The following is a 26,660-nucleotide window of genomic DNA, read 5'->3' on the forward strand; positions in this document are numbered from 1 at the left end:
AAAATGTCACTGGCAAGAGCAGTAATAGTGACATGTGAAAGACATTTTCTTGTCTCCCAGGTGCAATAAAAGTTTTGCAAGTTAGAAGTGCTGCAGGATCCATAGGCTACCATGACTGGATAGACTGAGCAAATGAAGAGGCCATCCTGGGTGTGATGAGACAATACCATACCAAAGGCATCAAAATTAATACACCATATCCAAAAGCCACTAAAACTGAACATTTAAGGAGGATCTCAACAACCGTCAGTTTTAAATATTGGACAGTGAAATTCCTGCCAGCAGATCTTTTTGTTTCTAGCTGCCCTTGGCAATCCCTAGACTTCTTTACAAGGGGATTTTGATCTTTCTGTGATTATATACCTTCCTCTCCACTATCCCTACAAATCAATAAACTAGGATAATGAAACTGATTTACAGACTCCTTTAAATAAATAATACATATAAATATACTATACAGAGCTATACAATTTTCTAGCAATGGTTCCCAAATGTCAGTATATCGAGATTTTCAAGACCATAACAAAATAAGAAAATGTAATTGAGTTTTCCACAAAACTAAATTAAGTGCACTGACTGAGAAACAAATTTACTAGGCTCAAGACTTAGCATCATCACTTACTAGATAATTTAGTAAGTGATTTAATATCTCTATACCTATACAAATTATTTAATATCTCTATACCTATTTCCTCATTTCTAAAATGGGGATTAAAAAAGAAAACCTATACCACAGAGTTGCTATTAGGTTTAAGTGAGTTAATGAAAAACATTTAGAACAATGGCTAGTACATGAAAAGTACTATGTAAATGTTAGTTGCTATTAAATGCATAGGTTTGTCTTCCATCGTAAAGTACATCCTTCCTAGACTCTTTTGGTGTTAAAGCATACTTTGTAATCTGAAATACAGATGGTATGATATAATACTTTTTTGGATAATGCCTTTAATGATCTCCTGACCCTCTAGCAAAAAATAGTTTTAAAAGAAATAAAAACAACAAAAAAAGAAATAATCCTAAGTCAGTCTCTAATAGTTTTTTTTGGAGAAAATTTTACCAGTCCATAAAATCTAAAGCCATAGTTTTATAATAGACAAAAAACACTTACTAGCCAAGAAGTTACTGCTCTGTAAAATTATATAAATATCCTAATCAGGTAAAAATAAAAGTTATGCAAATGCCCTAAAAATGTTCACTCAAAATAGATAAAACACTTTGAGTTTCACTAAAATGCATGCTGTTTGTCTGGGATGTAGTTTTATGAAAAGCATATATTTACCCTATATTCAAAATCTGCAAACTCCCTGCCCCCACGACCTCCTCTGAATCCACCACGAAATCCTCGAGGGGTGGTGAAGGTACCACCTCTGCCACCACCACGCCCTCTGCTACCACGGAAACCAAGACCTCCTCTGCCTCTGTACCCCCCACGGCCACGGTTTGGACGAAGTGGGATTCCAAATGTTTCAGCATTTAATCTTCTTTCTTCAGCCCAGGTTGGTCTTCGTTCTCTATTATAAGAACAAATAATCTTTAGTGTATATCAAGTTTTAAAGGACATTTTCAAGCAAAACTATGTACCACTAATTTCTAAATTAAGCTGAAGCAATCTCTAAAGATCAAGTAAGAACAAGCACCTTATTGAAATTATCACAAGCTATGTACGGCAATATCTCCTAATATAATGTTAAATTTCATGTGAAAATATGACTAGTATTTAGATTCTTGCAAATACAGTTGATAAAACAAGGAACCTGGTAACAGCACTGATATAATGGGATTGGCAATTAACTCCACCCTCCACTCAGCCCCAGTGGAAGAGAAGGCAAAGCCAGTAAAAGAAACCGTCTCAGGAATCTGGGAGCAGAAGGGTGGGTCCCTGAATTCCCACTATGATCCTGGTCCAATTCCTGGACCTGATGCCTGAAGCAAGCCTCTGAATTGCTGCTTGTTGCTCCTATTATAGCGCCCAATCACAGGGCTCAGAATCCCGTTTAAACTGAAGTAGACGACTGCCATCAGGTGGCACTAAAGTGTAGCCAGCAGAAGGACAATTTGGATTGGTCAGCAGAAACCCTGAAACTCTTCAGTTTGTTATGCTATGTCCTTTAATTAACCTGGCAATTTTCTGGATCCACATTCACTGAAATGTGGCAGAGTTTTACTACATCAGCAAACTTCAAAGTAGCATTGGTACTTTTGGCACTGGCTTTATTTGAACTACATGGTAGAGGGGTAAAGTAAAAGGTCTTACTTAGATGTTAGATGACCACTTCTGCTTTAATTACTAATTTTAATTTTAGTACAGTTATTTTCTTTTAACAAAACATTATAAAATAATAGTCATTAGGTATTTTTAAGCAGTCATTAAACTTTGTGAATTTATAAGAAATTATTTCACACTTCAACCTCCTAAGAACTTAAGAGGCAGCTTAAAAGACTGTACCTATTATCATCACAAGAAATATTATCAAAGAAGGATTTAGTTTTGTCATAATAGCAGTTAGGTCCGAGTGGATCTTCTTCGTCTGCATTTCCTTCACTGTTTTGAGTATCAACTCCTGAGTCTCCTTTATCTTCACCATTTACAGGTTTCTCTTGTTTCTCAAGTTTATCTTCTACTGGGAAAAAAAAGGGCACATACCATAAAAGTTATGACTTGTACTAATCATCGATGATCCACAAGTCAAATAAGAGTATTTTCTGAGTAGAAAATAAAAATTCACCTTTCAATTTGAGTTTATTATGAAACTCTCTGTCAATTTCTTCCTTGTTAAATTGTGCATTTGCACTTTCAAAGTCAAAGTCTTTCTCAAATTTCATAGGACCATCTCGCCGAATACCAAATCTTCCTCTGCCACCTCGATGACCTCCACGCCCTCTCCTTGGAGCTGAAGGAGCACCTGGAACTATGTTAATAAAGAAATAAAATAAGCTGGTTTAAGACAGAAGTCATTATTATAGTTTTATATTAAATGGTCAACAGAAATGCTTACAAGTCTCTATATATTATTGTATTTTTATATAAAAATGAATCTTAACTAACATTTAATATATAACACACATGAAATTTATATTTATGAAGTCCACACTCATATTATGTAACGGATACAATGCACAGCCAGACAATTTGGTACAAAATCACGGTATACTCCTTGAGGGCAGGGGCTATATTTTGCTCATATCCCTAATACTTAGAGTATGAAACACGAAGTGGGTTCTCAAAATTTAGGCGGCCTTTTGTGGAAAGGATCACAGGGACCAAGGTTTACAGTAAGAGAAATAAATGAACATGAGTAAGAACAGACTACAGGAGGTATTAGGAGGTATTATTTCTACATCACAGATATCACAAAGACAAGAAGCACCAGGTCTCAACCACTCCAACCACTTCCTATTCCATCTTTATTGTCTCTCTCTAAGTGGCTCCATATTATTCAAGTCTTCTTGTACCTAGTCTTTTTCTGTAATATAATGATAACAGGATTTATAAGATATGATAAAGCAACACCAAAGCAGCATGAATTATAGTGAAAACTTGAGAATCCAAATATCCAAAGTAAGAGTAATAGCTAAAGAAACAATGTAAAACAGGAACATGGAATAGTACTTGATGTGAGTTAACAGAAACAGAGCACAAAGCAGTATGAATTCAAAGATTACAGTTATGTATAATGTTTAATACATACTGACAAAGATCAGAAGTGACTACAGAGTGACAGATTTGTGTTCACTAAAGTCTGGAAAACTGCCCAAGTCTGAGAAAACAAATCACACCCCTCCCACCCCCAGCAGTATATGCAGACACTTCAATCTAGTTAAACAGGATATTTAAAACATTAAACTTTACTATAAAAATGCCATGGGCCAGAAGCCAGGAAGTACAGCATGATCTTTCTGTCTCAAAACAAAACAAAACAAAATAAAAACAAAAAAACAAGTTTAGCCCTGGCTGGTGTGACTCAGCCAACTGAGCACTGGCCTGTGAACCAAACAGTCGCTGGTTTGATCCCCAGTCAGGACACATGCCTTGGTTGAGGGACAGGTCACCAGTTGGGAGTAATCAAGAGGCAACCACAATTGATGTTTCTCTCCCTCTCTTTCTCACTCCCTTCCCCTCTGCCTAAAAAATAAAAACCTTTAAAATTTCAAAACAAAGTTTTAATATAGTCTTCATCTGTAAATTTATAAGGAAAAAATCTAACAGATTAACTACTGCTCTGTTAATGAGCCTCTGGATGATGAGTTTTGAAGAATGGAAGATACTTTTATTTAGTACTTGATAGATTTTTTTTTTAGATTTTCTTTATTTATTTTAGAGAGATGGGAAGAGAGGGAGAGAAACATTGATGTGTGAGAGATACCATCAATTGGCTGCCTCTTGCACACTCTCAACTAGGGACCTGGCCTGCAACCCAGGCATGTGCCCTGCTTCGGAATTCAATCTGTGATGTTTTGGTTCACAGGCCAGTGCTCAATCCACTGAGCCACCCCAGACAGGGCATATCGTATATCTTTTTTTTTTTTAAAGAGAGGAAGGGACCGGGGTTGGGTAGAAAAGAAAGCACTGATGCAAGAGAGAAACACTGACTGGTTGCCTCCCACATGTGCCCCAACAGGGGACTGAACCTGCAACCCTTCAGTACATGGGACAAAGCTCTAAACAACTAAGCTACCTGACTGGGACTACTTTATATAATTTTTAAATGATGAAAGTGTAGTAATTATTTCATTTTGAGAGAAGGGGTTCTGTCTTTTTCCAAATTAAAAAGAAGTACAATATAATAAATTAACCTTCTAAACTCTGTATTCTATGGCACATAGCACAAACAAAAACACATACAAAAAATGTACAGGACCAATGAGGTGTTTATACATTTAAAATACGTCTAGCTTTCTAAAATTAAGTGAAAGATCATTTTCCAATTCTTATCTAAGTCAGGTGATTACACGTTGCCTTTTTTAATTTGAAAGAGCTTTAAATTATAATTTATTCTATACTAATAAATTAGAAAATATTAATCAAATAGATAAATTGGGATAAATGATATAGATTACAAAGCAGATAAAATATACAACTTTATTAAATCAGTAACCATGAAAGAAAGTTAAAGTTCTTAAACAATTACTTCAAAAAAGGCTTAGGGCTTAAATGATTTTAATGAGAAAACACCAAACTTTTAAGGTACAGATAATTTCATTCTTAAAAGCATAAACAATGAAAACAATTTTATAATGCTAATATGAAATGAACACAAAACTATAAAAAATGAATACAAAAGAGAAAGCCACACAGCAACGTAAATAACTGTACAAATCCTATAAGCAGATTAACATTCAAGAATACAGTAAAAGACAAAATGCCTACTATCAAGTAGGGTTTATTCCAGAAATGTAGTGATGCTAAAAAGAAACTTTTATTTTAGAATAATTAGGGGGAAAAAAACCTACAAAATTGTACAGAGTGGTCCTACACTCACCCCCACCACCCAGCTTCTCTTCTAAAGCCAACATTTTAGTTAACTACTATATATTATCAAAACCAGGAAACTGACACTGGTACTATACAATCAACCACATTACAGATCTCATTCAGTTTTCAGCAACACTGCATGCACTCATTTTTTGGTAGTCTTTATGTATAGCTCCATATTTCGCCATACATATGGATCCACACAACTACCACCAAAAAATAAGATAAAAAACTGTTACCACAATGAAACTCCACTGAGCTACTGCTTTATAGCCACCAATCCCTGCCATTCATTTTTTACTGTAATTCTTCACTACACATTTCAAATGCTCTTTCTATTGAGAAACATAAAATATGGATTTCAGATCCAAGTAACTTACCTATTTGTCTCTTGTTATCATTTCTGAGTTGCTCATTTTCTGGTCTTGAAACTTTGTGTACTTCAGCTATAAAGAACAGAGAGAGTAAAAAATTAACTCAGGACACATAATCAAAAATTTCTGTCAAGTTAGAAATGAGAAAAAAAAAACCCCAAAACAACCACCCTCAAATCTACACCCCCACCACCATCACTACTTTGAGCCAAATTTGAAAGAATGAACATTCTATCAAGTTCAGTTTAAACCTTCTAGGATCATTCATATAAAGTGTATCTTTTTAATGAAAATAAGGTGAATGGAAAATGTTGATGAGTCAATTAAGGAATTAGTAAATAGCTAAAGTTCTACCTCGCCTGTGCTCTTGATTCTCTATTGCTTTTTGGCTGGTAGATGGTAAAGGCCTGGTTGATACAGGGCTCCTTCTCCCAACAGGTGCCGGAGCAGGTAAGTGGGCCGAGGCGGTCTGTACTGCTTGTTCCATGGTAGGGCTTTTTCTCAAAGGATCTAACTGAGGACTTGAACGACCTAAAACGTAACCAAAAGATAAGAAACTACCCTATCCTTTGGGGATTTCAAAATAAACTAGACCCTGAAAAAAAAGTCTAGTTTTACTTCTACCAGTTCAAATCCTTAGCACAAATTTGAATTCATCTACTTACTAGACCAGAGTTTAAAACTGATTATCTTTGATGTGCTGGTCACTTAAAAAAAAGTAAAAACAAAACAAAAAACCCCAAAACAAAAAAGTCTGGAATTTTATTTGTATTTCTACCCATTGAAATAAGGTTTAAATAGTTTTTCAAAAATTTCTGCCTAGTACAAGATTCCCTAGGAGTATTACCAAAGATCATGCTGTAGGTTGGATGCCAGTTTCCTCCAGTAAGAATAACCACAAGATTCTATTGGTACTTTATTATTTCCAGAGGCTTTAATATTTTTAGTACTTTTTGGAGATATGTCTAAAGTGGTATCTTTGTCTACAGGTACTAGTTCCAATAAATTACTTCTATAAAGGAAGTAAAGAACTAGAAAGTTAGGTGAAGTTCTTCAATACTTTAGGGTTTAGGTAAGCATCAGTATTAAAAAAGGCCCTTTGGATAATTACACAGCAGTGATACTCATTCCTTGCCATTTAAAAGATCCCTCATCAAGTTTTTGCTTAATATAGGTTTTGTACTTACAAAATGAACAGAAGAATGCAACATCAGGTGCTCCCGTCATATTTGTCCCTATGTTTGTGATAAATCTCTGTTCAAGGTATTCTCATATCCCATGATACTGAACCAAAATATTTTGCTTAAAATAAATTATGCTCATTTTATTAAAAAAATCCCAAATATGCTGCAAATGTCACTACCCACCTGTGCATGTCTGCACAGGCCCCCAACAACTGGTGAACTGGCGAGTGGCAACAAAGCATTGGTTGTTATGCACTGGATGCTTCAGGAACCACTTACCAGTAATACTGTCAAAATTTATGGTTTCAAAAGTAATTTATAGTATGCAACTGCAAATGTGTATCACCATTTCCCACTATTAATGCCAAAGTTTACTCTGGCATTAATAGAAACACCATAACTTTCCCATTGGGTATAATGGGGAAACATGGCGGTTTATGTAAGTTTTGTCCTACAAGAAGACATTTTGTAATCACTGATGACCTTATATAAAGGGGCTTAATTTATAAAATAAGTACTAAGTTTTTAAAAAATCCTATTGTTCAGTTAAGTTTTATAATTCTACGTTAAATGATCTTCTAAGTTTATAAAACTTACTTTATCAGGCTTTTCTTTAAGAAAAGACCCTACTGCAAGTATTGCACAACCACATGCAATAGGGCAATCACATCAAGAACTCAATTATTTGTGTACTTTAAAACCACTGTAATTAAAGTCTATTAGTCATGATGGCAATTTTGTTATGAATATGGAAATACAGGCCATACTAGACATATTATTAGGAATAAACACAACAGCTATTTTAGCATAATAAAAATACACCCCTTGCACTCTCTTCCCATTCTTAACACAGATTTTAAAAAACTCTAGCTATTTTAATTTTGTAAAATCCAGAAATTATAGTTGGCAATATTAAAATGCAAATTCACAGGCTTTCTCTGCCATTCTTTATATAAATATACCCTTTCTTCTAATAAACAGAAATATGTATTTAAAATTTAAAAACTTTAAAATTTAGTTTAGTTCTAACTATGAGGGAAGGAATCTAGTTATTTTCCCCAAATGATTAGGCAATTTTGTCCGTCCCAACATTATTTATTGAACAGCTAGCTTTTCTTTTTTTATTTTATTTTTTAAAGATTTTATTTACTTATTTTTAGAGAGGGGATGGGAGGGAGAAAGAGAGGGAGAGAGAAACATCAATGTGTGGTTGCTTTTCATGTTCTCCCTACTGGGGACCTAGCCTGCAACCAGGGCATGTGCCCCAAGACTGGGAATTGAACCAATGACCCTTTGATTTGCAGGCTGGCACTCAATCCACTGAGCTATACCAGCCAGAGTTACCTTTTCTCTAATTTAAAACCAGTATCTCTATCATGTAGTAATTAGTTAATTACACTTGGATGTGTTTCTGACTTTTGTTCATTCATCTCAATTTATTCCTACACTGCTTTATGTATACTTTATCATGAGGTAATAAGTAAGCCCTACCTCATTACTTTTTTAAAAAAGATTTTATTTATTTATTTTTAGAGAGGGAAGGGAGGGAAATAGAGAGAGAGAGAGAAACATCAATGTGTGGTTGCTGGGGGTCATGGCCTACAACCCAGGCATGTACCCTGACTGGGAATCAAACCTGCGACACTTTGGTTCGCAGCCCGTGCTCAATCCATTGAGCTACGCCAGCCAGGGATTACTTTTTATTTTTAAACTATGTCTAGTTATACTTCCATGTTTATTTTTTAAAAGATTTTATTTATTTGTTTTTAGAAAGAGGGGAAGGGAGAAAGAAAGGGAGAGAAACATCGATTGGCAGCTGCCTCTCCTATGCATCCCAACTGGGGACAAAACCCTCAACCTAGGTATGTGCTTGACCAGGAATCGAACTGGCAATGTTTTGCTTTATGTGACGACATCCAACCAACTGAGCCACACTGGTCAGGGCATCCACATTTATGTGTAAGACAGTACATATATGGGTTTAAATTCTCATATCATTCCATTTAGATTTATTAAAAGTATAGTAAATTTAATTAATATGACAAATAAAGCCTTCCCAATACTTTATCTCTGTATCTAGGACTAAGATGTTTCTCTAATTATATATATTATCTTATTAGGTATCTCTATTACTATTTGTATTTTTCTTCACAGAAATTGGTCTTATTTCTCATTATGTATTTTACACATAATTTCTATTTCTCATTATTAGGAACATCATATTTTATCCCCTTATCTAATTAGTAGGTTAGATTAGAACACCTACTGACTTTTGTACATTTACTTTACATTTCCCCTCTAATTTAAGTCCTTTATTAGTTCTAGTAATTCACTTTTCAGAGAATTCTTCTTAATTCAAAGTAGAAAGTCATGGCATTGACAAATAATGTTAATTTTAGTATCTGTGCCAGATTCCTTTTTCATGTGTTCTAATTAAGCTAAAAATTCCAGAACAAGGTTGAACAGCACTGACAATAGGCATCCTTATTTATGGTTTTAATAAGAATTCTTCTGGTGCTTTCATATTAAGGTTAATGTCTGTTTTTGATTAAGTTAGCTAACATCTGATCATGTTCTATGTGGTAGGCACTATGCTAAGGGCACTGCATACATTAAAAACTTATGCGCAAGAAAATATAAATATTATTTTTGGGTGGGGAGACTAAGTATTTTAATTTTCTTTTTTATGCTTACTGTATTTCTAAATCTTCTACAACAAATCTTTAGAATATTTTAAACGTTATTTTAAATCAATATAAATAATAGTAACTACAGATATTTCAAAAGTGAAGTAGACAGAATTATGTTTAGCATTAGCTTGATTTTACCTTCAGTGGCTTTAAAAAATAATTGTCTTGTGATTATAGTATCTGAAATGACTTCACATTATTTTTATTTAAAAGAAAACATCCAGCCCTGGCTGGTGTGGCTCAGTGAATTAAGCACCGGCTTAGGAACCTAAAGATTGCCGGTTCAATTCCCAGTCAGGACACATGCCTGGGTTGTGGGCCAGGTCCACAGTTGGATCGATGTTTTGCACACAGCTGTTTCTCTCCCTCTCTCCTGCCCTTCCCCTCTCTGTATTTAAAACAAAAAAGTAAATGTCTACATAAAGCAATGACCTAATTATAATTACATCCACTTTGGTAGCAGATAAAAACAGATATGAAATCTTGGGACCACTTAAGACTGAGTGGGGGAAGAAAAAGAAATAGGATAGTTTAAGAAGCTTATTTAAGCCCTGGCTGGTGTAGCTCAGTGGACTGAGTGCGGGCTGCGAACCAAAGTGTCTCAGGTTCGATTCCCAGTCAGGCCACGGCCCCCAGCAACTGCACATTGATGTCTGTCTCTCCCCTCCCTCCCTTCCCTCTCTAAAAATAAATAAATTAAATCATAAAAAAAAAAAAAAAAAAGAAGAAGCTTATTTAAATGCAGACCTCACAAGCCCCAGGGATTCTGTTGTAGCAGTTCTCATAATCTACCTTTTCAAGCACTCTAGACTATTTGGTTGTGGGTGGTCCACAACGAGAACTACTGCTCTAGGTCAGCACCTTTCAGCCTTTTTCATCTCACTGCACACATAAACTAAATACCAAAACTCTGGCATACCAAAAATATGTATTTTTTGCTGATCTGACCAAAAGTACATATAATTTTGATCCATTCACTCTCGGACAACTACTGTGTTGGTTGTTGTCATTTTTCTTGACAATTTAAGGGAAAAGAGGTCAATGCCCCTGAATAAGCAGTCTGGAATTACACACTAAATTTTTTTTTTTAATTTTTAATTTTTATTTTTGGTGACAGAGAGGAATGGAGTGAGATCATGAGATGGAGAGACAGAAATTGATTTGTTGTTTCGTTCCATTTATGTATGCATTCGTTGGTTGATTCTTGTATGTGCCCTGTTCAGTGATCAACCCTGAAACCTTGGTATATCAGGATGACACTCTAACCAACTGAACTATCCAGCCAGGGCCTAAAAATTCTTGCAGCACATTGGCTGAAAACCACTGCTTTAAATTCTGTGAGGATGGTAGGAAAGATGCAAGAGCATAATGAATAGTTTGTTTTATCAGCTGTTAATTCAAATTCATTAAGGAGAGTTCATCTTCAGTGATGACTCTGGGATTAATTTAATATACTTAAGTATTACTATATAATTTATATTATGCTTGCTTTGTAAAAAAAAATAGCAAACTGGATTACAGAAAGTTCACCCCTTCGGTTTTATGATCTAAGAATTGTAAAGTCTAAATAGTGGAAATCATTCAGTAATATCCTTATAGCAACAGCAATTAGAAGAAAAGTTTTAAAACAATCAAATAGAAATTATACATGTGATTTGCAAGCTGCAAAAGTTCTTACGTTCAGAGAAAGACAAAACCACTATAGAAGTTTAGAATGAAAATATTTGAAGGAAAAAACAGCTTACCTTGAGATAACTGTGTTTTTACAGATCTTGTATCCTGTGTAAAGGCTGAACCAACTGCACTACTTTGGGATAAGGTACCGCTGTTTGATGTTTCTGTTCCAAAGGATGTCAAGGAGCTTCCAGCTTTAAGAGATTTTTTAATGACAAAAAAAACTTTTTTAAAACGTTAACTCTTTCAAGTATATATAGTAACATACCATTTTAATAATTTTCATCACCTTCCTGTATCACACAAATTAATTATCCTAGAAATTAATGAAAGTGCATTAAAAATTAATTTGAGAAATCTTTGACAATAACGTATGGGAGAAAAGCAAGCCAATATATTCTCTAGAATCCCAGATGCAAAAATTTTTCTAACATATGCCATACTGTTCTAAGCAGTTGTACGGATAAGACAGCAGGGACCCACATCAGACAGAAGTAGCAGAAATAGTACATTCTATACAAACATTAACATTCAATAATTTTAATACCAAGTATCTGCACAAATAGCCAAATCAGCAGACAGGTCTATGAAGTGCTTTCCCAGCATTTCCAAGGTAAGACAACAGACTCCAGTCCATTTTAATGCTTCTATTTAGGATGGCACTGTGGGGCTGCATTCTGCCTACAACAGGGCTGTCAAACTCATTTTCACTGGGGACCACATCAGCCTTGTGGTTGCCTTCAAAGAGCCAAAATAATTTTAGGATTATACAAATGAAGTTACATTTGCTTGCTCCCCAGTTAGCAAACTCTTCTATATCCTTCATCTCCTCAGGTGAAATTACATTCAACCCTTTGAAGGCAAGCACAAGGCTGATATGGCCCCCAGTGAAAATGAATTTGACACCCCTGGCCTACAGCAACTACAAAGTTTTGGCAATGCAAGTAACAAATTCCTAGAAAGGACTAAATTTTTTGCTATGCTAGGTTAGGACAATCTTCTTTAAGTTTCTACAGTACTTACGAATCATTCACTTTTCATATGCTGTGCTGTCCTCTTACTTACTATTCAATCTATGTAGGTTTTCTCTGAGAAGAACTATTTCTCTTACCCTTCTCCCTACCCAAAATCCAATCTAAAGATGGTAGCCAGAGTAATCTTTTATGTAACTCAAATATTGCATAAGCATATTACTACAATGCTCAAAGCTTTCCACTGCTCTCAAGATAAAAAGTTCAAACTACCTACACATCTCCCCTTATATGCCTACTTCTCTTACCACTTTGCTTGTTTTCACCAGTCTACTCCACAGATTTATCCATTTACTCTTTTAAAATATTTGAAGACTATAATCATACCCATCACAATCTTCTCATTTTTAAGCAATTCCTGTTCCTTCAACCATGACTCACCCTCACATGGTATTTACTCCCCACCCTTTGTCTCCTAAGTTAACGAATAGCGATCCTAAAATGGGGTATCAGGGTCTAGCACAGTATCTCAGATAAGAACTAATGGGACTCTCTTGCAGGTGTGATTCAGTTAGGATGCAGCCCCAGCTAGCCCAAGAGAGGCCTAATATAACCTCCCACAACATGCCCAGAAATGTTGGGATAGTGCTCTTAGTAACTCTGTAGGAAGTAGAATTCATCCCATTATTACTACTATTTCTGGGCAATGATCAAGATGTAAGCCACTCTGATGATATATATCTCCATGCTGTTCTGTGTTTCCTCACCTGACTCAACCTCCCACTGCTTGCCCCCCAGTTAGCAAACTCTTCTATATCCTTCATCTCTTCTCTGAGCTGGTCATACCACACCCACATCCCTTCCCCAGTTCTGCTATTAATTTATTTCAAATTATTATTTTTTTAATGTATGGTGTGAAGGGAGGGTCAATGAAAATTCCCCCCCAATAGATATCCAGCTGCTGCAACATCATTTGTTAAAAACATCCCCAGCTGGTGTATCTCTCCACACCCTGCCCTTCTCCTTTATTGGAGCCTGAATAAAATCTTTATTCTCTTAAAAAAAAAAAAAAAAAGGAAAAAGGAAGAAAAAAGTCACATATCCCCATCTCTAGGGTCCTGGCAGGGAAGCTCAGTTGCTTAGAGTGTCATCCTGATATGTCTAGGCTAAGGGTTTGATTTCCAATTGGGGTACATACAAGAAGCAACCTATGAATGCATAAATAAGTAGAACAAACTGATATTTCTCTCACATGCTGTCTTAAAAAAAAAAAGAAAAAGAAAAAAAGACGTCCCCCCTCTCCGTTGTACTATACTGGCATCTTTGTTTTAAATCAGTATTTAAATGGGTCTATTACTGTATTTGCTATTCTTTTTTAAAAAGTTATATTTTACTGATTATGCTATTAGAGTTGTCCTGACTTTCCCTCCTGTCTCCCTCTCCAACCTGCCCCCTCTACTCCCTCAGGCAATCCCCCCACCATTATCCAAGTCCTTGGGTCACGTGTAGAAGTTCTTTGGTTACTCCATTTACATCACCTTGGCTACTCTGTAACTACCTATTTGCACTTCTCCATCCCCTTGCCTCTTCACCCATCTCTCCCTCCCCCCTCCCATCCTGCAACAAACTTCTTTTGCTGCTTTTAAGATCCTTTCTTTATCTTTAACCTTTGGCCTTATAATTACGTTTCTTGGAGTGGGCCTCTTTGCATCCATAATAACTGGGACTCTCTGCTTTCTGGACTTGCAAGTCTATTTATTTCCTTCACCAACTTAGGGAAGTTTTCTTTCACTATTTTTTCAGACAGATTTCCAATTTCTTGCTCCTTCTCTTTTGCTTTTGGCACCCCTATGATGTGAATGTTGGCTCTCTTAAAAGTTGTCCCAGAGGCTGCTTTTTTTGGATTCTTTGTTTCTTCTTGTTGTTCTGTGTAATTCTTTTTTGGTTCCTTATGTTTCAAATCATTGATTTGATTCTCAGTTTCATACATTCTACTGTTGTTTCCCTGTAAATTGTTCTTTATTTCAATTATTATATCCTCCAGTTCTGACTGGGTCTTTTTTTATGCTGCTGAGGTCCTCACTGAGTTCCTTGAGCATCCTTATAAACAGTGCTTTAAACTCTGCATCTGATAGATTGCTTACCTCCATTTCATTTAGCTCTTTTTCTGGAGTTTTGATCTGTTCTTTCATTTGGGCCCTGTTTCTTTGTCTCCTCGTTTTGGCAGCCTCCCTGTGTTTGTTTCTATGTATTAGGTAGAGCTGCTTTGACTCTGTATCTTGCAGTGTGGCCTAAAGTAGTAGGTGTCCTGTAGGGTCCAGTGGCACAGCCTCTCCTATCACCCAAGCAGGGTATTTGAGGTGTGGTTCCCCTTTTGTAGTTGAAACTTGGTTGCTGTTGCCAAATCAATGGGAGGGATTTACCCAGGCCAGCTAGCTGCAAAGACTGGCTGTGACCACTGACCACTAACCTCTGCCATCCATGGAGGATCAGCTGTGCAGGGGCACAGTGGTGGTGCTCTGACGTGGTCTATAGCTGTCCACTGGGTGCAATGGCCCTGGGGTTTCCTGGGTGGTGCAGGCCAAGGTCAGTCCCTACCTGTGTTTTGTCAGGGGCACCCTGTTTGAGCTGGAAAGCAATCTGAGATGGCTGCTACTCATGCTGGACATGGAGATTCCCAGGTGAAGCAAAGCTGTGATTCTAATCTAGCTACTGCTAGAGATCACTGAAGCCAGCTGTTGCTTGTTTGGTAGGATTTAGGGGCCAAGACCAGGCATTCTTCTGGAAAAGTAGTTTGGGTGAGCCCATAAGTTGGGTGGGGTAGAGCCTCTGTGGATGTTCAGGGTGGGTCACAGTGTTAGCCAGATTGATGAGAGTCTCAGGTATGGCACCAGCCTACTGGCTCTGTGGGGCTCAGCAAAGGGACCATGGCCTCTATTCACCATAAGCCAGACACTTCAGTCTCTCCCTATATACCACTGGTGCCCTTCAAGCTGTTACTGCAGTGCTGGAGCTCAGAGAGAATGAGTCTGAGTAGGTGAGTCCGTGTGTGAATTCTTTATGAGGAACTGCTTGGGGCTCCAGCAGTGTCTTCCATCAACTCAATCCCTGCTGTTTCTACAGCCAGAAGTTGTGGGGACTTATTTCCTGGCACTGGAATCCTGGGTTGGTGAACCTGGTGTGGGTCTGGGACTCCTTGCTCCCAAGACATCCCTCCCAAATTTTTATCCACGTGGGTGTGGGGCCAGCCTGTTCTGCGTCTGCACCCCTCCTACCAGTCTGGAGGAATGTGGTTTCTTTAATTCCGTAATTGTCAGATTTCCTGATTTCTGTTGTTCCTGAGTGATATTGTTCTATATTTTAGTTGTACTTTTGATACGGTTGTGTGAAGAGGTGAGTCATGTCTGCCTACACCGCCATCTTGACCAGAAGTCTGTACTCACTATTCTTTACTCTTGATGTATTTGTATCAATAATTCACTGTTCTAATTACTATAAGTATATAATAAATCTTGAAATTGAGTAAAAACCTCCAATTCTCTTCTTCTTTAAGACTATTTTGGTTATTCTAGGTTTTTATTTCCATAAAATCCTTAGAATCGATGTGTCAATTACTATTTTAAAAATATCTGATGGGGCCTTTGCTGGTGAGGCTTAGTGGATTGAGCACAGGCCTGTGAACCAAAGGGTTGCTGGTTCAATTCCCAGTTAGGGCACATGCCTGGGTTGCAGACCAGGTCCCCAGTGGGGGCCACACGAAAGGCAACCACACACTGATGTTTCTCTCCCTCTCTTTCCCTCTCTTTAAAAATAAATAAATAAAATCTTAAAAAAAAAGTTAAACACACATTTAGGATTGTTACAGCTTCCTAATGAACTGCCCCCTGTGCCATTATGAAGAATCCCCCTTTATCTCTGATACTACCCCTGATCTTTAAGCTATTTTGTCTGATATTCACTTACTTAACATAGTTTTGTCATGAGAGTTTGTGTAGTACATCATGCCTATTTCTTTTACTATCTTTCTTATAAACAGTGTATCTCTTATAAGCATCATACAGCCTGATATCGTTTTTTAAAAATTCAGTTTGATAACCTCTGCCTTTTAACTAGAATGTTTAATTCCTTTACCCTTTACCAAAGTACATTTTTAAAAAACTTTCATAAAATTTTATTAATTTTTAGAGAGAGACAGAGAAAAAAGAGAGAGATACATTGACTTGTTGTTCCACTTATTTATGCATTGTTTGATTCTTGTATGTGCCCCGATGGCAAGTTGAATCTGCAACCTTGGCGTATCAGGATGATGCTCTAACCAAATGAGATACCCAGCCAGGGCCATTAAAATACATCTTTAAAAATCCTTTAGTCTGTCACCCATAATGCATGAAATACCCTCCTGGTTTTATGCTAACTATAAAATTCATAAGCATGCCTCTAAGTATTCATCAAACTCAGTGATTAAAAATCAATTTGTACAAAATACTGGAGACCTAAAAGAATCATTGTGCAATATGGTTTGATTATTTAACCAGCTACAATGTACCCAATCTGTTTGTTCAGCCAATATTCCTTCATCTAGCCCATAACAGCATTATGAGGCTTAGCATGCCATGGCTGCTTTGCTGCTTGATACAGTGTGAGATAATTAATTTTTCCTAAGCATCCATAAATTATCAAAGTCAACAATGACCTAATCTTTGCATATAACAATTATTTTAGCTTAAAATAAGTAGTGCTTTAATGCCATCTGATACATCATTCCTTTCAATGTATGATAGTAACTGTTCCTCCATAATCTTGCCAAAAAAGAATATACTCAATATTTTGGGTTTTGTCAGACTGACAGTGAAAAATGGTGTCTTGATGTAGATTTAATTTGTATATCTCTTATTATAAGCAAGATTTAAACATCTTCCCACATTTAAGGGCCATCTGTATTTCTTTCTTTCTTTTTCTTTCTTTTTTTTTTTGAAAAAGGGAAAGTATGTAGATTTAATTTGTATATCTCTTATTATAAGCAAGATTTAAACATCTTCCCACATTTAAGGGCCATCTGTATTTCTTTCTTTCTTTCTTTTTCTTTTTTTTTTTTTGAAAAAGGGAAAGTTAGTTTTTAACCCTTGCTCATTTTTCTGTTGGGTTGTAGTCATTTTTAAAAACTCTATAAGGATATTAGCCCTTCATGATATAAATTACAAATAAAACTGTAGAAAAACTATAACAATATATGAAAATTAAAGTGGAAATTTTTTCTCCCTAATCAAATAGCAATAGTGTAATCCTAAATTATTTAAACTTTGATTTAAAATCAGAATACTAGGCCCGGCTGGGTAGCTCAGTTGGTTAGAGCATTGTTCTGATAGGCCAAGGTTGTGGGTTTGATCCCTGGTGAGGGCACGTACAAGAATTCAACCAATGAATGCATAAATAAGCGGAACAACAAATCAATGTTTCTCTCTACCTCCTCCCCTCAAATCAATTTAAAAAAATTCAGAATACCAGGAACCAAAAATGAAAACAAGACACATGGTTTAAAATCTGGCTTAATTTGTGCCAACACAAACTCTGAGTTAAATCTTTTTCTATAAAACATTTGTTGCCTTAATCAACACTACAGTTTTCCTACTTACTTAACAACTTTTAAATATATATTCTCAAATTAGCTGCGCCACAAATTATCCCATCAATACAGAAATCAAACAATCTAAAAAGAATTGCCACTGCTAAAATTACTCAACTAACACAGAAAGGACAACTAAAACCTTCTGCACCTTTGTGATACCTAAAAAATACTAACCAGCAACCTCTAGTAGTTTTAAAATTAAATAAAATCATTCACAAGGAACATATATTTCACCACCACAAAATACTTTAATTAGAGGGGGAGGCTCTGAAGAATGGCAGAGCAGTATTTACTATACAGACACTATGTACTAGACCCTGACCAAATGCTTTATACATACACATATTATGTCATGCAAACTTCATAGTAATGTAGGAAATCAAGTATTGGATTAGCCAAAAAGTCCGTTTAGTTTTTTTCCATAAAATAAAAGACACATTTTATTGATTTGGATATTTTCAGTATGTTGGCTATCTCCCAGGGGTGCTGCTAAACATCTTCCAATGCAGACAGCTCCATAGCAAAGAATTATTTGGGCAAAATGTCAATAGTACCAAGAAACTTGGCACACCACTTTTGACATGTTCCTTCAGTTACAGCATCTTCTTCATACACTGCACAAATTTTTGTGTTTCAGCTGTTTTTACCTTTCTTGAAATAAAGCATAATATGCCGAAAATGTTGCGTATTTTCTTCTATCTTCAGTATTAAAATGGCTGCACAAATATTCACTAATTTTGTTAAGTTTTTTTAAAAAATGCACGCTGATGTGACAGCTGTCATAATACAACCTAACAAAATTGTTTCAAATGAAGTTATGGACAACTAAGCACTACTAGAGCCATCATATGGAAAAAACTAAATGTGCTTTTTGGCCATCTCAATACAATAATAATAATAATCCCAGCATCAGCCAACTATTCAATTTAGTGAAAGGAATTTCAAAAGAATAATATAACTTGCAACTGTCTCTTATTTGAATCCTAAGAATAGGGTTTTAATAGTTATAGCTAACATAGAATATATACAGATTTAACATGTATAATTAACATTGCTCTTACTACTTAAATAGGTGTAGGAGGTACATGAACCAAAGTTACATTATTTTGCCTATTAAAGAATAAGTTTAAAAGGAATTAAATATTTATAATTTTTAATTTGAAAACATGTCAAACCTAAGTCAAATTGAAAGTGTACACCTGAATACTTATGTATTCCTTATCTAGTTTCACCGACTGCTAACATCTCGCCAGGCCTATTCTGTTTCTTCATTTCTTTATATCATGAAGTACACACTTCTCTTTTGTCTGGATAGAGTACAATCACCCTTAAATACTTCAAAACCATTAGTCCAAAACAAAAACATTCTCCTCTAAGAAAATTAACAGTAACACCATCCAACATTTAGTCTGTATTCAGTGTTTCTCAGTAGTCCCCATGACATTTTTAAAAAAGATTTTATTTATTTATTTTTTTGAGAGAGAGAGAAGGGAGGGAGATAGAGAGAGAAACATCAATGTGCCGTTGCTGGGGGTTATGGCCTGCAACCCAGGCATGTACCCTGGCTGGGAATTGAACCTGCAACACTCCTATGACATTCTTTATATCAACGTTTTATAAAAATCCAGATCCATGCCCTGGTTGGAGTAGCTCAGTGGATTGGGAGATGGCCTGTGAACCAAAGGATCACCAGTTTGATTCCCAGTCAGGACACATGCCTCAGCTGTGGGCCAGGTCCCCAGTCAGGACACATGCCTGGGGTGCAAGAGAGGCAACCACACATTGACATTTCTCTCCCTTCCCCTACGTCTAAAAATAAATAATCTCTTTAAAAAAACTTAAAAAAAAATTCAATGAAACTTGATAATGGGTTATATCTAGTTTTTAAAAAGTATATTCTGAGAGGCTGTTTTATTTAATGAGTTGAAAGAGAAATATCAATTTTGTTGTTCCATTTATTTATACATTCATTGGTCATAAACTTGGTTTATCATAAAGATGCTCTAACCAACTGAGCTATGTGGCCAGGACCGAGAGATGACCATTTTAGAATCACTAGTCAATAAGGACATTAAATAAAGCCTTTAATACAAAAGGCTTTAACATAAAGGAACACCAAATGAAATATCTAAAAATTTGTGGTAAGAAAAAAGAAAAAGATAAAAGCTAAACGTACCAACACCAACAGCACCAAACTGCTGCCCAACTAATGAACTTGGACTGAACTGACTGTAAGTTGACATCCTGCCAAAAGGTCCATAGGAACCCACTGACTGGAATGAAGAAGTAGACGAGCCTAGTGAAGACTGAAGAAAAATTGTGGGTTATTTTTCCAGGCTCTAAACAACATGCATATAATGGAGAGAAATTTAGATATTTACATTTTTAAGAAAACTATTAAATTATAACTACTAGGTACAAAAGCAATTATAACTTAAAAGATACATTTAACATCACAACAGCTGAATAACCTTCTAATTTCACAATTTATATATACAGTTGACCCTTGAACAACAGGAGTTTGAACTGTGGTCTACTTATATGCAAATTTTTTTCAGTAAATATAGTTGGCGCTCTGTATCTCTGGTTGGTTGAAACCACAAATGGAGAGGGCCAACTCTATACATCATTCTAAGACATTTTATATAAAGGACTTGAACACCTATGGATTTTAGTATCTACAGGTGGTCCTGGAACTAACCTCTTATGCAATCTGATGGACAACTGTACTTAAGTTTTGGAGGAGTCAAAAGTTACATGTGGATTTTTGACTGTGTGGGGGTTGGCGTCTCTGAGTTCTATGTTGTTCAAGGGTTTACTGTATGTGCAAATTATACTCACTATGATTTATAAAAACTTTTTTCTGCAATAAACTCTTCCTTTGAGTAAAGCGTTTTATAGTAGATTTAGGAAGAACTGAAGAAATGTTATTTGAATATCAAGTAAAGTAACTGCTTAAAAATATATAAGAAAAATCATAATTGGTTATCATGAGTTTTAAGTCTGGTGCGGACAAATAAGATATCTCACTTTTGATTTTACTCTTATTTTTGATTATTTGAGGTATACTACTAAGTTTACAAGGAAGAGATGCAAAAACAAACTATCCCACATAAAAGTTTACATTTTTAAATATAGTTCCATTAAGTTAAAAATTAAAAAATCTTAACTTACGGAACCTGAAACATAATTTAATATGTATATATACAAAGTTTACATATAAACTTATCTTAATATATTTCATAATATAAATATGAAGTATACTCATAACTACTAGGACATAAGCTCACTGATGGCAAGACCTTGTATTTGTATTCACTGCTAGTATTAGGTGCTCAATAAATACTACCAAAAGGATGAATCAAAATATATGGCAGTTAGAAGTTATTCAATACCATTTTGATCTTTGCTCTTGATTTTTCTCATTCCATAAAGCTGATTACTTAAATAACTGGTTCCCTGGAAAATTACTCTGTCTGTCTGTCTGTCTGTCTATCTATCTATCTATCATCTGACAGGTACCACCACTCTTTGGTGTAGGCCAGAGATTTTAAACCTTTTTCATCTCCTGGCACATATAAACTAATTACTAAAATTCTGCAGTGCATCAAAATTATCTATTTTTTGCCTATCTGACCCCCCCAAAAGAAGTATAATTTTGATCCATTCATACTGGATGACTACTGTTAGGTTGGCTGTTGTCATTTTTAAATTTGACAATACTAGGAAAAAGAGGTCAGTGTCCCTAAGTCAGGTATTGCAAGTTTTAAAAATTCTTGTGACACACAGGTTGAAAGTCGCTGGTATTGGCTGCTATTTCTATTAGAATGTGTCTCTACTATCTCCATTTAAAAAGTTCAGTTTTCTCAGGATTCCTTCACATTTACTTCCTCAAAAGTAAGACTTAAAAAGAGGATAGATGAGAGTAAAGGATTTCTCCAGTTTGTTACAACAATCAAATTCACCACTTCTTATTAAAAAGCTTATCTTATATTCAGCAAAAATGAATAGTAAATAAATGTTATAAGGTCTTTTTCCTCCTTTAATTTCATATTAGAAGAGTTTATGAGATATTTTAATAACTAGAAGACAAAGCCTATGCAAGATATTACAAGGCCCAGCAGAAGTAACACATGCTTGAGTGTGGTTGGTAGGGTAATAATATGGGTGTAATAATATATAATTTTAATTTGAACATTTCACCTACAATGCCATAAGGTGTGCTTGAATGTGATTTTGTTATGTTACAGGATTACATGCTTATGATTTTGTAATTAAAAAAGGGGTGTTATTCATGCCCTACCCTGTATATATATTAAGATTCTGTTTTGTGGAAAACTAAGATTTTATCACTCAGCACAAAACAGGAAAGTTGATTTAAAAGTATTACACTGATGAAATTAATAAACATATTTTAGTGCAAAGACTTCTAATAAAGAAAAAGGCTGAGAAGGAAATGGATTCAGAGGAAAACTAAGGGGGTCACAAGCTTTTAATCAGCTTTGTCCTCAAATACTGTATTTTTAGGTCCATAAGACGCATTTAGGTTTTAGAAGAAAATAGGAAAAAAAAAATTGAAGCAAAAAATGTGGTAAAATATTTAATAACATGTGACCCTGCTCTACCACCCCCACTCCCACAGCAAGCCAGGTAAGCTACATTCAGACTATAAGACACACCCCCATTTCTGCCCAAATCTGGGGAGGTGCGTCTTATAGTCCAAAAAGGGTACTCTTATGTGAATCTGCTTCCTCTGCTGTTATAGCTGACAATTTTTTCATCCATAAATACTTTAATTATTCTATTTTAACGTAAGATTTCATAGCTTAAATCTTATTAAGTGATTCATTTGATGCTGTAAAGATTAAACAAAATAAGGAGATTAGGCTAAAAAGTTAGGTCTTGTTATAAATAGGTGGTCCTGCCTTCAACAAGTTTACACTTGACCTGGAAAAACTGACCACTGATAGAAAATAAGACTGCACGGAATTAAAGGCTGCACTGCCCAAGACACAAAGGCCAAAAGGCAGCTAGTGTATATTCTGCTGTAAGACCTGAATCCTGGGTGTGTCTTCTGTGCAGGAATCCAAGAGAGAGAGCTGGCTCTCTGAACCCTGACAGACAATTTCTATATGCTTCCAATTAAAATGTAAACAGGTACTATAATGGACACCCTCTTTAATCCATAATTTAAAATCTTTTAGACATCATGTGCTTCTGTTTTTAATAAAACACAATTCTTTTAGTTCTTTTACTGAGAACACTTAGTCTTTTTTAATGCCTTATTTAGGGAACTGAACATGGCTGTATGTTAAACTTTTTTATGTTTGGCTATTTTCTAAAATGTATGTATAGTAATACATACATACATACATACATACATACATAGAATACACAATATAAAGTGATTTAGCTTCCCCCATCCCCTTAAACCTAATACTCTTACCAAAGAGTAGTCATCACCACCCTTGTTTTCTATTATGAACCATATGAGAATTAATATAGTGCATGGATCTTGGATTCCAGAGCCAGACTGCCTGGGTGCATTCAGATTGTGGCGCTATTGCAATCTCACTTGTAAACACTGAGAATAATTATAATACCAAACTCAGAGGGTATTGATAGTGCTTCTCATATAATTAGACCTCAATAAATGTTACGTATTTTAACTGTCTTTAAAGGAAATATTTTAGGATATAGATGAAAACATTATCCGGGTATTTTAGGTATCCAGGGAACTGTAAAATGGTCAATTATATGAGCATTCAACTGAGAAAATTTAAAAACCTAAAAACCCAGGGAGGGGCAAAAGCCATGACTAACCATGTATGTATTAAGTTTACTTGAACTCCAAGACAAATTTACTATGAGTTACCTGAACAATAGCTGGGTCTTGAGGCAAGGAACATTGTGGTTTTGGTGGTTCACAAACAGTGAGGTCTTTAATATCACTTCCACGGAATATAATATATTCAAAGACTTCATCTCGAGGTGGTATTGGACGATCTGTTGGTCTGTCTTCTGTACCAAAGGACCGCACTGGTAAGAAAACAGAGAATATGAGACATGTGCCTACTTATCATATTCACGTAGTGCCTTTTATAAGTGTACTGTTTCAAGTACTAAGCAGCAGTTCCTAAATGTCATCCAAGAGAAAGTATTCATTAATCTGTAGCTAATTTTTTTTACAAAAGAGAAAAATGAGTGGGTTTTGCCTAGAGCTATAAATGTATTGTTTAAAAGACTGTATTACAATGTGGTGTTCTTTCTACATTTATATCTTTGGTACTCGTGGTAAGAGGAAGTGTTATAATGTCCTTTCTTTCATTGTTGATTTGTTTTTAATGTCCTCATTCAGCAAAATAAAAAAAATTGGAAACCTGTGTGTGTGTGGGGGGGGGGGGGGGGGGGGGGGGCAGGGCGTGAAGACTTACCTAGTCCACTAAATCCCAAAGTTTGGGAAACTAAACTTTGGGATTAAGAGAAGACAACGAAGGGAACATCTATCTTGGTGAGTAGTAGGTCACCTGGAGCTGAGCCAAGCAGCTATCAGCTATTCAGCTCCTTGGGACAGCCTGAAATGCTCTTGTCACCTAAATTATGTATCTCAAAATTAAATGTGATTATTTTAACACTTAAGATAATAGCATCACTCAAAGTGAAATAGTGGACCACCTGTATCAGGGTAAACTAAAAAGACTTCTGGGTTCCTATTCAAATATACTGAATCAGATTTTCTGGATGGAAGGGCTATAAATCTGAACAGTTCCCCAAGAGTTTCTTATGACTATTAAAGTTGCATGTTCACTGTCTTAGGAAACTTCTGAAAGTTTCCATAGAACTAGTTCCAGATAAGAAAGTTTGAAAAATCATATATTGTCCATTTAAAGAGCATTCTAGAGGAGTAAACCCCTCAGCATTGTAGAAAGTTTAGAATGTATACATTTTCCCACAGAACCGATCCAGAGCTAGAGTGAAGGTAAATATTATTTGTTTAAATAATGCCCTTTTTAACCCTAAAAATTTTTTCTTGTCCTTACAAGACTTCCAAGGAAGACTGTAGACACAAGTATAGGTTTGCTGAAAAGTATTCCTCCTGAAAACTATACAAAATAAACAACAAAGTTAAAAATACCCCTAACTCTAGGAAATGATCTCAAACACATGCCATGAAATTTTGTTACAAAGTATCACCAGATGCTAGGATTCAATGGAAGGTGAATCCTAGAAACCATATGTAACATGCCCTTAAAAATTTTCACAGGCATCCAGCAACTTGGTGGATGGGGATAGAAACCCAGATGTGATAAGACAGAAAACATGGATGAAGAGTGGAAACTCCCCTTCCCTGGTTGCCAAACACTACTTTATCAGGGCAGGAGTAAGTAAGTGTCAAGGTTCTACATTTTGTCCTTTATCCAAAAGGAGGGCTAAATATAAGAATAGGAAAAAAAAAAAAGGCAGAGACTTCCCACCAAGATGGAAGTGAAGGTAGATGCACTGTGCCTCCTTGCACAACCAAAATAAAGATAACAGTAATTCAGGAAAAAAATAACCAGAACTATGAGAAAATTGAACTGTATGGAAATCCCACAAAGAGGGAGCTAAAATAGACACATTCATCCAGACCAGTAGGTGGGGAGGAGTCAGACAGCTGGGCTGAAAGGGGTCGAGGCACAATAAGCAGTGACACTGGGTGTGCAAGGCACCCCAGAAGTGCAAGACGGCAGCGGGCAGACCCTGGGCACACAAGTGGCAGCTGGCAGACCCTGGGCGCGGGGTGACAACAGGCAGACCCAGTGAGGCGGCAGTTATCAAGTGAGACACTGCTCGCAAGGAGGCTGGCTGACCAGGAGGTCCCACATTTGTGCACATTTAAACCAGTGAAACTGGGGAGTGAGACTGAGCAACCCAGGGTCCCAGCATCAGAAAATAAAGCCTCAAAACACTGACTGAAAACACCTGTGGGGGTTGAGGTGCAGGGAGAGACTCCCAGCATCACAGGAGAGTTCGCTGGAGAGACCCACAGGGTCCTAGAATGTACACAAACCCACACACGGGAATCAGCAACAGAAAGGCCCAGCGTGCTTGGGGGAAGCGGTGGAAGGGATTGAAGTCTGACAGAGAGTGGAGCAAGTGCCATTGTTCCCTCTCGGACCGTGCCCCCACATACAACGTCACAACCCAGCAACTGGGTTGCCCCGCCCTGTCATTTTGTCTTTTGTTACCTAAATTATGAACACCTAAGGCTCTGCCCCTCATATGTAGCAGGCACGACAAGACCAAAAAAGGACCAAATGGAAGAACAGATCAAAGCTCCACAGCAAATACAACTAAGTGACCGAGAGAGATCCAACCTATCAGATGCACAGTTCAAAGCACTGGTGATCAGGATGCTCACAGAATTGGTTGAATTCATTCACAAATTAGATGCAAAAATGAAGGCTATGCTAAGTGAAATGAAGGAAAATGCACAGGGAATCAATAGTGATGGGAAGGAGACTGGGACTCCAATCAATGGAGTGGACCAGAAGGAAGAAACAACCAAACAGAAAAGAATGAAGAACAAGTATTAAAAAAAAAGAGGAGAGTCTTAGGAACCTCCAGGACATCTTTAAACGTTCCAACATCTGAATTATAGGGGTACCAGAAGGGGAAAAGGAAGAGC

The 26,660-nt window shown here is 36.3% G+C and overlaps 1 protein-coding gene across 4 annotated transcripts in view; it reads right to left on the bottom strand.

Moving 5' to 3' along the window:
* Window positions 1-26,660, bottom strand: part of LSM14A (LSM14A mRNA processing body assembly factor) — a 60,356-nt gene that overhangs the window by 6,494 nt on the left and 27,202 nt on the right. Inside the window, exons 2-9 of one of the 4 annotated variants that reach the window (XM_028529323.2) lie at window positions 23,868-24,031; window positions 20,169-20,298; window positions 11,467-11,589; window positions 6,202-6,378; window positions 5,854-5,919; window positions 2,727-2,909; window positions 2,447-2,618; window positions 1,280-1,511 (exon numbers count right to left, since the gene is read on the bottom strand). In XM_028529323.2, the coding sequence (XP_028385124.1) occupies window positions 1,280-1,511; window positions 2,447-2,618; window positions 2,727-2,909; window positions 5,854-5,919; window positions 6,202-6,378; window positions 11,467-11,589; window positions 20,169-20,298; window positions 23,868-24,031 (1,247 nt within the window). Of the gene's footprint in view, window positions 1-1,279; window positions 1,512-2,446; window positions 2,622-2,726; window positions 2,910-5,853; window positions 5,920-6,201; window positions 6,379-11,466; window positions 11,590-20,168; window positions 20,299-23,867; window positions 24,032-26,660 lie in introns of all 4 variants that reach the window. The other 3 variants (XM_028529322.2, XM_028529327.2, XM_028529326.2) reach the window with 3 other exon arrangements.

The sequence above is a fragment of the Phyllostomus discolor genome, chromosome 12 (genome assembly GCF_004126475.2).
Source record: "Phyllostomus discolor isolate MPI-MPIP mPhyDis1 chromosome 12, mPhyDis1.pri.v3, whole genome shotgun sequence".
NCBI lineage: Eukaryota > Metazoa > Chordata > Mammalia > Chiroptera > Phyllostomidae > Phyllostomus > Phyllostomus discolor.